Here is a 12,694-nt window from a genome sequence, read left to right as displayed (position 1 = left end):
AATTCATACCAGTGCTCCCAGCTTCTTTCAAATACTGGCTGTTTGGTTTTATTGATCAAAGAAAGCGTTGACGAGCTCAGACAAAAACACTCAAAAACACAAGCGGAGCAAAACAACACAGTAAAGTGTTGAATAATAAAGAAAAACAGAAGCTGAATGTTTCATACTCTGCTGTGATTTCATTGGTCATCGTCGTTGGTTCAGCGTGAGAGAGAAACAGTTTCCATATTTACAAATGTCACTAATCTGATGCCAAGCTGAAGCCATGAATACAAAGAATAGTTCCTGCTGTTTGCAGTTTCTCCTCGTGAGGTCATTAATATAAACGCTGTGATTTAAACAAGGAAATATTGATCAGATTGCATTAGAAGAATATTTTTATGTTAGTAGCTCTACTTTTTACACGAGAGGGAAAACGTCCATATCATTTTCCTAACAACACTTCATTTTTATTTTGTAACTGGTTTAATTTTCCACTCATACTTAACGTCTTGATTGTCTCGTGTGACCTCTTGTGCTCCCTCTCTCCCTCATCATGTTCTCTTTCCTCTCAGTCATCTTCCATTCTTAAAGCCTCGCGTAGATTCTTCCAGAACTCCCCACTCCTCTCCTCCTCCTGAGGCCACTCCAGGTAGGTGGTGGAGCTCATGAGTTTACGTAGTTTGCAGAAGCGTTTGGGGATGTCGTCCTTGGACAGTGGTTCCAACAGGATCAAGATGGCCGCCTCTCCGCCAGCATTCCCATCAAAGAGCCAGAAGTGGGAGAAGTCCAGCTCGTAGCGGCACCAGTCTGACTCGACAAAGTTCTGAGAAAGGATGAAGATGGTCCGCCGGCTGCGCTCCATTGCACTCATGATGTTGTCCATAATCCAATACCCCGGGAGAAAGTCCCGCTTGTGGAGGCACAGGGTCAGAGACCGGGGGCTTCTGGGATTTGAGGAGTCTTCAGCATTCTCTCTGAAGTGTAAACCAAAAGGCAGGTTATGGTTGCACCTTGAGAAAAAAACTTTGACATCATACATGCATGCAGGGCTGTCTCAAGCCATACTGGCACCCTGCCCCCCCCGACATCTCATCATCACCTGAGAAAAATTTAATTATTCTCCGTCATGTTAGAAAAGCAGAGTTTTCTTCAACAAAGAAATCGGGTCCATGACGGCAAAACAAGACCTCAGTGGGGGGTCTGTGGGGATTTTAAAACCTCTATTTTGCACTGTCGGCCCCTTATTTACACTTAAATACATGTTTTTACACACAGTAGTCTGTCATTTCTGTAGGTCAAGTCATGGCACAAGTGTGTGGTTCTGTGATCGCCTAATCTGACAATGTGACCATCGTAACAAAAAGATCTTGTAGTCAGCATTACAGACTTAACAAGTTCAAGGTGTTGACTTGGCCTCCAAATTCCCCAGATGACAATCCAATCGAGCAACCAAGTCCGATCCATGGAGGCCTCACCCTCTCAATTTAGAGGATTTGATAGACCTCCTGCTAACATCTTGGTGCCCCATACCACAGCACACCTTCAGAGGTCTAAAGGAGTCCATGTCTGTAAGGTCTGGACTGACAGAGTCACAATATAAGGCAGGTGGTCATGATGTTTGCCTAGTAAGTTTGAAATGAAACAAAAATTCAGACGTTACCTTGGTTCCTCCAGTTCAGGTACCAAGAAGTTTTCCACCCAGCTAGCGTCCCTCTCACTGTAGGACACAAAGGCGTCAAACGACAGCAATGCTTCAGCACCCGTTCTATCTCTTTTTCGCCGCCTTTTAGAGCTACGCTTGGCCTTAATCCACGCCCAAGTCATCTTGAGGTACCAGAACGCATGGAGGCGCCAGAGCAGGATACACAACAGAAGGGCAACACACAGCGCCACACCACAGATCACAGACACAAACAAAACTTGATGGCACTCAACAATGGAGAGGCTGACTTGACCAACTGGTTCCCCCTGCAGGTACAGAGGAGAGTCGCAGATGTAGCTCTCCGTCCTATCTGTTATATGAACATCTCCAGCTCCTTTAAAAGCAGACTGAAGGAAGTCTACAAAGTCACAGGAGCAGACAAATTTGTTCTGCCCCACCTGGAGGCTTTGGAGTCGTCTGTAAGACTGCAGGTCTGAATTCCCAAACATGTTCAGGGTGTTTGACTGGAAAAAACAAGGAAGGGTTTCACTCTTAGATCACAAAACGGTTGGAAGAAGAAATTCGAGATGTGTTTGTTCCTAACCTGTATTGTCAGTGTTTGCAGATTAGGGAACTGCCATCCTTGGGGCAGACTCAGAAACTTGTTCCCAGACAGATGGAGCTCCCTCAGGACAGGTAGGAACAGAAAGAAGCTTTTGAGACCATTGTTGCTCAGATCTAACACCTGTACAAAAAGATGTAAAATATGAACATTTATCGTTTGTAGTTGTGATGATAGCTGTCAGAAATCTGTCTGGATTACTGCTACATGCTCCACTCTTACCTCCAGAGTTGTGGGGAGACAGCTGGTGATGGTTGTAAGTTTAGCCCCAGACATGTTAAGGTACCGCAGGGTGCGGGGCCAGGAGCAGTCCTGGGGCATGGAGCTGTATCCGTTCCTGCTGATGTCAAGGTGGGTCAGTTTGGAGAGCTTAGCTACCAGTCGGTTTATCGTGGACACAGACTAGACAGCAGAGGGACAGAACAAGACAAGTCTTTAGGTTGCAGGTAACTTATTATTTAAACTTGCGTAGTACACAACACTTCATGAAACAGTAGTGTTTTCATTGCCATAGATGCCATAGAGGAAAAAATTCTTAATGAATTAATCAAGGGACATTGCAGAGGTGAACTTGGTGGTTAGGAGTTTTTATTTTTTATATCACAATAATGACGTTATATTCGTTTAGGCGTTTAAGTGACGTCCACCGCAGAGACAAACAAGTCTTCAGATAGCAGATCATTTGTTCTGACAACCTCAGAACGTATCTTTAGAGCTAAAATGGACATTTCTCATTAAGGGTCACTTCATGGATTTCATGGATCAGTTTACTTATTTACGTATTTCTAAAAGATACCAAGTCGTGACCAAGAGAGGAGGTAGAATCGCAACTGTGACAAGACAAAGACTGGAGGAGTTTTTGTGAAGGCACCTTCAGAATGTTTCCACTGATGTTTAAAACTCGCAGGTCCTTTTGGGTGCCATCCCCATTGCATAGCATCTCCGTCACAGTTAGGTCAGTAAGAAGGTTGTTAGACAGGTCCAGGTACTGCATGTTCACAAGCAGGTGGGCCGTGGGGCAGGGTATCACAAATACCTGAAGGTAAAAGGTAGCATTTGTTTATAAACCTGTGACAGTTGTGAAAACTATAAAACAACCTTTACACGCTAGAAGTTTGCAAAGTGACAGGGCATCACAAACACCAAAGACAGGTGTGGAAAAGGTAGAAGTACATGAGCAGTGGATGATGCAAGGCAAGGTCGTTACTGCTACAGGTTGGCAAGTTGCCATGGTTAACTTGTGACATGGCAGCTAGCTGATTATGTTTTAGTTAATTAGCCACAATCTGTTGATACAGTAAATATTAATGGATGAAGCCCAAGTGACATGGCCCTGGTTTTTTAAGGGCTGTTTTTGGATGACTTTCCATAGCGGTCACCATATTGGAAACGTTAACAAACTTTCGGTCAACATAACGACAGGCGAAGAGCTGGAGCTGAGGCGCCTTAAGCCTCCTGACAGACTGCGACTATGCGGCAGCTTGCAGTCGAGTCCCTCACTCCCAAAATGCACAACTCGTCTCCTTCATAAAAACAGGTTGGTTTAAAAAGAATGAACGTCCTGCACGGTGTGTGCCGATAAAGACTTTAACTATTACCAAACCCGTACCAGGCTGTAAGCATGTTAATTTCTGCTTTAAAAGTAACTTTTAATTATGGGCTGTGTATGTGACTTCCGGGTCTCTTGGAGCCAGCCCAAGTGGCCCCTCCATAACTGAGGATGTTATCATGGTCTCTCAGTAGAACAATAACCTTACTAATGTGGTTTCAGTTACCGTAAAGGTCTGGGAAACACACAAACACACACATTAAACATACTGTGACAGTCCTTGTTCCTTACCTGAGAATGTATGACAGACACCTTCCTTGGGTAGTGCAGCAGAAACCGGTGCTGCAACAACGAGACAAACTTGAAGACATCCAGCACCACAAGGTTTTGTAGAAAGAACTCGTCGATGCCTCTATGGTCTGTCCAACTGGCTCGCTCCCACCTCACAGTGCAAGAAAAACAAACATGTAGTTCCTTCACTCAACACTTTGCTTCTGAATTAGTGCTCACAAACTGTCACCATATTTGAAGCTTGCCATTTTTTGGCAAAACGTGCTAAAGAGATAACAAATAGCAATGAAATCTCAAAGTGAGTAACACAGGGTTTGACCGATCATGCTGATGTTCTGGTTTCCTACCTGCCCTCGCCTGTCAGTGTGAGGTCCTCAATTGAAATAAAGGTTAGCGGCACGCCATCTATCACAACTAGTAAGTCAACTACGGCCTCATCTGACATGTTCAGGTTTCGGAGAGTAAGGCTCCTGAGTGTGACATTGACAGGAACAGGCTGGTTAGTTTTTTCACTGTGTGGTATTTTGCATTGTTGTAGCAACATTATGAAGACATTTGGTTTGGTGCGCTTTGGTGCCCAGCGAAGGTCTCTGAGTTCTATTGCATTGTCTATTGCAGGAAAAAAGTCAACTATATGCCTTGACTAGAGGTAAAGAAGTATGTTTTACTCAGAAACTTAAAGGACACCATGCAGGTGCAGATACAGGACTTAAGGGAGACCTAGACCTGATCCTCCTCTTGGCTGTCTCTTTGAAGGGCTGCAAGGACTCATTCCCAACCAGATGGAGGTCCTCCAGAACAAGAGGTGTGTTTGGGTATGATACATCAGCGAGCACAGCTGAAGCTAAGGCTGTGTTGGTTAGAAATGGTTCATGGAGCCTCAAAGTGACACGACCTAGTGGCCACATCGCTGCTAGAGCCCCAGACTCGTACCTGGAGTGGATGAAAGAAACAAGAGGGGGTCAAGGAAAGAGGGAACTCATTCAACACAACGGATCAAATTTAGTTTAATGGTCCAGTGGAAGCTAATGGCCTTGAGCAATGGGCAACAGCAAAGGGAATTTTCAAAAAGTATTGGAAGACATGTTATTGGTTTGGTCTTTCTAATTCTAATTTGACATTCCTAAAATAAAAGATTGTTTTAATTGCCTTTTCATACTTCATGCTGGTTCATTAAATATCATTAAGACATCAAACGGTTATGAAGACGAACAAATGTCAAATGAAAACTTTGCCTTGTGATGTCCCTTGGCTTTCAAGCAACAACACAAAAACATTGTCTGTATTACACCTTTCAAGGTTGTTGGCATGTATAGTGAGCTCCTCGAGCTCTGTGACCCCTGACAGATCTCCTCTCCTCAGTTCCACCAGAGCAGGACCTCCAAAGTCCAGCCTCCTCAGCCTGACCAGGCTCTGGAACGCCGGAGGAGACCCCAGGCAGCTAGAGAAGAGGAAGTGAGAGAATATGTGTGAGTAGAAGTATCTAGATACTTAGTCCTATGTGATGAGGAGGATACTGTTCTCTCTCTTTACGGTCACCTACCTGTACGGGTTGTCGAGCAGGTTGAGCTGCTGCAGAGCTCCTAGCTTGGTGAACCATTTGTGGTTGATATCTGTCAGTCGATTGTCGGACAGATCGAGCTTCTCCAGGCTCCAAAGAGAATCAAACGCTGACAGATGGATCACAGCTAGTCTGTTACCTGGAGGAAAGTAATATCGTCATATAAGATTATTCTAAATATTCTAAATATGAATCATGTGGTGGCGCCACCTAATGGGACACATTTTAAAAATGGCACCATGAAAACGATGCTAAGTGTAGAAGAAGAAAACCTCCCAAACACTTGTTTGAGGATGTTTGACACAGTCAGGGTGGACTTGTTTGGATTCAGGACTCAAGGTTTTAGATGTAACCTGAACTTTAAATATGAATGTCAATGGATAAAAAAAAACCTTTGACATGTAAATATCAGACAGAAGGACGTAAAGCTCTCAGCTCATCCCAATGAAAAGTGTTGAAGTACTCTGTAAAAAGAACTTCTGACATGATATATAAACATTAGCCTTTTTAAAGTCCGATCAGCATTACCATGAAGACTCAGAGCCCTCAGTGACATGTGGCTGCTCAGATCATCAGCCCACACCTCCGTGATGTTATTGAAGGAAAGATCTAGAGACAAGGCTCGTTCTGGTACCAAAGGAACGTGGATGAATCCACCATAGGAGCAGTTACAGGAGAGCTGCAGGTCACAGTGACCACACCTCTTCCTGTCGGTGTCTGACCTCTGAGCGCAGCCGAGGGAGAGCAGGAGGACTAGAAGGGTGAGATAGGTGTTGGCCGACTGTCCCATACTGCAAAGGCAAGAAGACAGCTTTAGATCATTATCTGTCTTTATCAGATAGAACAGCTGAAGAGAAATGTCGGGAGGAGAGAGAAGGGGATGACAGGCAGCGAAGGACCGAGGTTAAAGGTGAGTTTCACTAACGGTGTCAAATGTTTTATGGTGTGACGGCTGCTGTTGAACAGAGAAACAAACTCAAAGTGTTTGATTTTGTCAGAGAGCATGAAGTGAAGGTTGCTGGTCTTACCCGTTTGTCGCTGGTTCACACAGAGAACGTGTTCAAACCCTAACCCTGAATGATATTCTCTGTATGACCAACAGGGTACCACAACTGAGAGCCAACACAGGGAGTCTGGGTTAGTCTAACCCTAACCCAGTAATGGCTCCAGTTTTTGAGTTTGTATCACAACTTGTATAAAGACATTTGTACATCACAACAACTACAACAGTAGAAAACAATACGGACAACTGAGGTGAGCAGGAAAGAATACAGAGCACAAAATCTCAGGTCCAACTGAAAAACATTTTAGCCTCTCAGAGAGCATGAAGTTAAGGTTGCTGGTCTTACCCGTTTGTCGCTGAGCTGATTCAAGGCAACGAGAGGGGAACTCTGTAAAGATCAGAAAGATTGAACATCTCTTTCTAACTGAACAGGAAACTCGAGTCGACAGCTGTCATAAAACAAAGTGAAAAGAGGTAGTGAGCATGAAAATGTACTTTCCACAGGAAATCTGTGCAAGTTATGGTCTGTGACGTTCACACAGAGAACATGTTCAAACCCTAACCCTGAATGATATTCTCTGTATGACCAACAGGGTACCATATGTTATTTAAATCTGTATATTTACTGAAGGAGCAGCTCGATGCTTCGCTTCCTCTTTATGTTCACAAACAGCAAGGCTTTCACTCAGGCTCTAAACATCACTTCCTCTTATGATGCATTCAGGTGCTGCTCTGGTGCTCCAAGTCTCAGAGTTGGGAAGTCATTCTTTCGACGAAATCGTGTGATTTCAGTTCGCAAAGTCTGAATGTGTTCATGTGCATTTTACAAACTGCTTGTCCTAAACGCGGTGAGTCTATGAGCGTGGCGTTTGGGATCGAGCCCTCATGAGGTGATGTTCAGCGTGGTTGTTGACAAAGAAGGCGTTCGCTCTAAAGCTTTGTAAACTGGGAGTCGCCTTTGATCCTTCGTTACCAGTCGACAGCCATGTTGCAGCTAATGAGATCATGCTTTGACCACTGAAGCAACGTCAGTAAAATGACCTTACATGTCTCATATTGACGAGTGTAACGCTCTTTTCACCTCACTCAGCCTGGCCGCCCTAAACCTTCTCCAGTCCAGAATGCTGCTGGCGTCCTCACCAGGTCAAACAAACGGTCTCGCTTCACTCGCTCTCTCTCACACAGAATATCTGTCAGATTCACATCTCACCTGCTGTCCGTCTCACAGACAGATTTTAAGACTTGTGGTGATCGTGCGTTTGAGGCTATAGCACCAATCCCCGCCCATCTCATTGCGTTCTTCTGACTGTTGAGTTTTTAAACAGTAGCTTAAAACGTGAGCCAGGCTGGTGGGTAATTATGTCCACCCAGTTTTACCGTGCTCATGTTTGTTTTCAGGATTTAAAAATGTTGTTTTTTGAGCTGCTGGTTTGTTCCTGTTTTGGTGATCTGTCTGTTGTTGGTGTAAAGCACTGTGTGACCTTTTTAACCCTGGAGGAATGAGATCCTCGTCTGAGTCTCAGTGACTCGGACAGAAGTTTTGTGTTTATTGCAGAAACATAACCTTAACCGGAGTTTAACAGCTTTTCATAACTTAAGGTAACGTGATCTAGTCTGAGTCGAGGAGGTGTGGCTTAGTGTCAACATACAACTCTCTGATGTCATGTTGACCTTCAAACCTTCTACTAACTTTATTCTGATGTTTGAAAGTAGGTGTCTTTAGTTTCACACTGCTCATGATACCACGGACAGACGTTCAAACTGCTTTCTTTTTGAGTTAGTAAGATACTTCAACAACAACTCTCCGATATATTACAGCTGAAGCTGTTACTGCAGGATGTTTAATATGATAAAATCAAGTCATCTCAAGTGTTCAAAAATGACCCATATTTATACAATAAGAAACCGTGAAATCAGAACAGCTTAAAAAGGACGAAAACACACAAGATAGTCTGGGAAACGAGGACTCAAACAATGAGCTCAAAGGGCGATATCAAAATGATGTAACCCAAAGCTCATCTTGATTATAATGAAAAGAGGTTGTCTCCTGATACATTAATAAGGGAAAGACAAAGCTGCATCGCTTCCTGCCCGTCTTCTGTGTTACACTCTGGTGAAATGGGTCATTGTCGGCGTGGCGTTTGACCTTGGAGCTGTTGGGTAGAAGAAAACAATGAGAGAAGGAACATCAGTATAAAAGGAAGAGGAGCAGCCTGAGCTCAGCAGCTGTCCTGAAACAGGTGAGTCTACTTTGCTTTTTCTTTGAAAGAGTCAGTAAGGAGCACATTGTCCTTCTTTTTGAACAGATTTCAGAATTTGTCTTCAAGAAAACGAAGCTTTAAGTAAACACAGATATACATGTTACCTCAGATTGTTTCATCTATTGCACACTAAGAATCCACACAAGAGTCCAAACATGACTTCAGGTTGAATATTTTCATGTACCAGTATTTGACTCCTGTGGTTCTAAAGCTTCCCCTCCTTCATCAGCATCACTTTGCCATCATGTTGTTGCTGGGAGTGTGTCTGACCCTCTGCGGCCTCCTGACGCTGAGCCCAGCCAGTCCCGTTAACTCCTCCTCCACGTCCAGGAATATGGGCCACTGCGAGTACATGAAGCACCACAACAAATACAAGTCTGGAGAATACATCCCAGAGTGTGACCAAAACGGGAACTTCCTCCCGCGGCAGTGCTGCACATATACAGGCTACTGCTGGTGCGTCAGCATCTACACCGGAGATATGGTATACAACACCAAGGCACTTATTGGGCATTTCCATTACGAGTGTGGTGAGTGTTGTTCCTTACATTCAGATTCATGCTGAAGTGTTTTTCTGCTCGTTTCAGATCTTGAACTAAAATGTTTACACATTATTGACGACTGATTCCCCTCTGAGAGCATATTGTCTGCTCCTTTGGTTTGAAATATATCAGTCTCCATTTCAATGACTCTTCATGTCTAATGAGGGTGGAGACAAAGGACGCTATTGAACCCTACAAGAGCCCCCCTAACGCATGAACTGCTGACACTTTCTAGATCATTTCAGGACATTCAGGACCTGATATTAGCTAGAATTGCCTTTCACATATGTATGTCACAGCAGGAGACAGTCAGTGTCAGATCCGCCCTTACAGTAATAAAAACTTGTTATAGTTTCTGCGGGGGGGGGGGGGGGGGGGGGGGGGGGGCGGAGTAGCGCGTCCAGAACGAGTCTTCAATAAATGGAAGCTTGATCCAAAAGGCAGCTGGACTTAGTTGAATATCTTGAAGGTTTCAGAGGAGAGTGGCTTTTGGATCAAGCTTTGATCGACCATGAACTGGACGACTGAGAGCCAACACAGGAAGTCTTCAGTAATGGCTCCAGTTTTTGAGTTTGTATCACAACTTGTATAAAGACATTTGTACATCACAACAACTACAACAGTAGAAAACAATACGGACAACTGAGGTGAGCAGGAAAGAATACAGAGCACAAAATCTCAGGTGAAAAACATTTTAGCCCCTCAGTTGCCTTAAATATCCCGGCTACGAGCTTCTACTTTCACACAGACTTAGAAAACTGTGTTTATGCACACAGACCATGCAAACATTTACAAAGAAACAACAGACGGAATTTATCAGAAACAACAAACCAATCAGAACATGACAAAGACAAGGGCTAGCACGCTGACACCCTCGTGTGGCCTCCCTGGGTAATGACACCCACAAGGGCCAGGCAAGATGAAGAGCAGAGTTAAAGGACGACATTAATAGATGAATTAGTTAATAAATACATAACACAGACATTGTAAGACGACATTCATAGAGCGTACGTCGAGCCACATTTTTCAGACTTTGAACACACGTCACAGAAACAGACTAATTATATGCACATTTAAAATGAGACAAACAAGCTGAGACACAAAAAAAGAACAAACAACAACAAAAATAAAATGGTGTTTATATTGTTCTAGGCAGCGTTTACTACAGATTGTGATGATCATGTCCTGATCACATGTTGTAATGAGATATACAAAAAGGACGGAACAACGAAACATCATCGTCTCTAGCATCTCTTTTGAATCTCTATTGGGAAGCATCTGAGATACAGACCTCTGCCATTTCCATCCCTGCTTCTTTTTCCCTCTCCCTATATGCAGAGTATTATAGACAACATTCCTGGAGCATTTCATATGGATCACCATGCCCCGGTCTTTATTGTTCTGAAGTTGTACCCCTTTAGTCCAAAACTGAGGGAGGATGGAGAGAATTAAATTATGCTGGCTTTCCTAATCAGCTCCAAATGTTGGAACATATTTGAATTTAAATATTGCTACATTTAAATGATGACTGCTGTTATTTCATGTCTATATTTGCTGCTCAGTCATTTGCATTTATTTTTTTGGTAGGAAAGGAATACTACTGTCCTCTTGGCTGGTCCATGTACGGCGAGAAATGTATCATGGTCATCAATCACGAAAAGACGTGGGCTGAAGCTGAGGTGAGGTCTGATGAAATGTTTACTGCTAATGCGATTAATAACCATAACATGTCCTCCTGTCCTTTCCAGAGTTACTGTCTGTTTGAGGGAGGAAACCTGGCATCGGTCCACAGTGATCTGGAGAACCACTTCATCGAGGCTCTGACCAAAGACAAGAACTACGACTTCCCGGAAACCTGGCTCGGTGGATATGATGCCATACAGGTATAGAAGTTATCCAAATCATTTGTAGTAATAAAAGTTTATATCCTGACAGTTGGAACAAATTGAGACATAAAAATCAGTTTATATCAGACGACCATTATTTGTTTTCTGTCTTTCTATAGACCTGCATGTGGTTCTGGAGTGACGGCACCAAGTTTAATTATGAAAACTGGTTCATGGATTATTATATGGAGAGAAAAGAGCACTGCCTGAAGATGAACTATGGACGTAAATACACCCCCCCCCCCCCCCCCCCCCCAAACACAGACTCTTGTGTCCTCCATGTTTAACTTTATAGAAGAAATGAACAGTGCTTTTTCTTATCCCTACTACCGTGTCAGCTGTAGAATCTCTGTCGGTTAAACAAGTAGAGATGAGATCACTAAGATCTTAAAACCATCTTGTTGATTACTTCAGTTATTGTGCTGATAACTAGTGGATGGTTCTTGCCCCATCTTCACAAATAAAACATGTAGAGAGACAAAACAAACAAAAAGAAACACTTTACTTGTGGTCAATTGATACTAATTCATTTTTGGTTACTGACTCCAGAAGAGCTGTGCACAAAGATTGAATCCAAACTCCTCAAATAAAAAAACAGCAAACAGAAAAAGCAATGCCAGATCAACATTTCATATTACTAAATATTACTAAACCTGTGTAAAAACAAACTTCAGAGTGCATGATTTAAACGTTTCTGTTTATTTTCTCATTACAGCTGGGAAGAAATGGCACTTTGGCGCCTGCAACGAGACCCTCCCCTTTGTTTGCGCCAAAAGTAACTGGAAAATGGACATTTTCTAAAGAAACAGACACATCGAGACATTCCTCGGCTACACATACTGGATCCAAAAGTTGGATGTGTGTTTCCTCTACATAATCACTTTCTATAAATGCTTTTTACAACATTCATGCTTTAGATATTTGTTGTGACACCTCTAATTCTCTTTCAGCTGGTATAACTTTTGCCAATTATTTCCCTTATCTTTTGCAATAATTGTAATCATAATGTCTATTAACACATTGCAATTGAAGTGACTCAAAGTAAAGGCTTGTGCTTTTAAGGTTATGTCATGAATTTCTACTTATTTCTACAATGATAATAATGTCATGAAACCCAAAATATGACAACAAAAGACAAGGTGGGGGCAAAAAAAACTACTAAATGTCTTTATGGGGGAGTATGTGACACAGGTGAGTACAGAAAAATCATCAGCAAAGAAATCACTCTTGAGTTTAAAAAAAAAATGGCTGGGTCTGGTGATTTCTATTCTCACCCTGACAATGTGGAGACTTCCATCATTATAATACCATCACTTTGTGGGGACACTAATACATGTAACACATCCCTTATGGAG

At 43.0% G+C, this 12,694-nt stretch overlaps 2 protein-coding genes across 4 annotated transcripts; one reads left to right on the top strand and one right to left on the bottom strand.

The window, feature by feature from the left end:
* Window positions 1-22: 22 nt before the first annotated feature.
* Window positions 23-7,298, bottom strand: LOC110002467 (toll-like receptor 2 type-2). 3 transcript variants are annotated; one of them, XM_065950276.1, is made up of 13 exons: window positions 7,277-7,295; window positions 6,997-7,099; window positions 6,176-6,438; window positions 5,630-5,786; window positions 5,378-5,527; window positions 4,813-5,019; window positions 4,434-4,556; window positions 4,087-4,237; window positions 3,118-3,282; window positions 2,469-2,648; window positions 2,229-2,369; window positions 1,643-2,148; window positions 23-956 (listed from the first exon to the last, which is right to left on the bottom strand). In XM_065950276.1, the coding sequence occupies exons 3-13, from the start codon at window positions 6,435-6,437 to the stop codon at window positions 551-553; spliced, it is 2,448 nt and encodes an 815-aa protein (XP_065806348.1). In that variant the 5' UTR covers window position 6,438; window positions 6,997-7,099; window positions 7,277-7,295; the 3' UTR covers window positions 23-550. The 3 variants fall into 3 exon arrangements, with proteins under 3 accessions (XP_065806348.1, XP_029138046.2, XP_065806349.1); XM_029282213.2 differs by having other exon boundaries at window positions 6,997-7,298; XM_065950277.1 differs by lacking the exons at window positions 6,997-7,099; window positions 7,277-7,295 and adding an exon at window positions 6,676-6,683.
* Window positions 6,419-12,405, top strand: eslec (eosinophil lineage-specific marker). The gene is made up of 7 exons (XM_065950297.1): window positions 6,419-6,557; window positions 8,714-8,890; window positions 9,141-9,441; window positions 11,041-11,132; window positions 11,202-11,336; window positions 11,459-11,564; window positions 12,055-12,405. The coding sequence occupies exons 3-7, from the start codon at window positions 9,156-9,158 to the stop codon at window positions 12,138-12,140; spliced, it is 705 nt and encodes a 234-aa protein (XP_065806369.1). The 5' UTR covers window positions 6,419-6,557; window positions 8,714-8,890; window positions 9,141-9,155; the 3' UTR covers window positions 12,141-12,405.
* The last annotated feature ends 289 nt before the right edge of the window (window positions 12,406-12,694 follow it).

The sequence above is a fragment of the Labrus bergylta genome, chromosome 22 (assembly GCF_963930695.1).
Source record: "Labrus bergylta chromosome 22, fLabBer1.1, whole genome shotgun sequence".
Taxonomy (NCBI): domain Eukaryota; kingdom Metazoa; phylum Chordata; class Actinopteri; order Labriformes; family Labridae; genus Labrus; species Labrus bergylta.
This window is presented reverse-complemented; position numbering and strand designations above follow the sequence as displayed.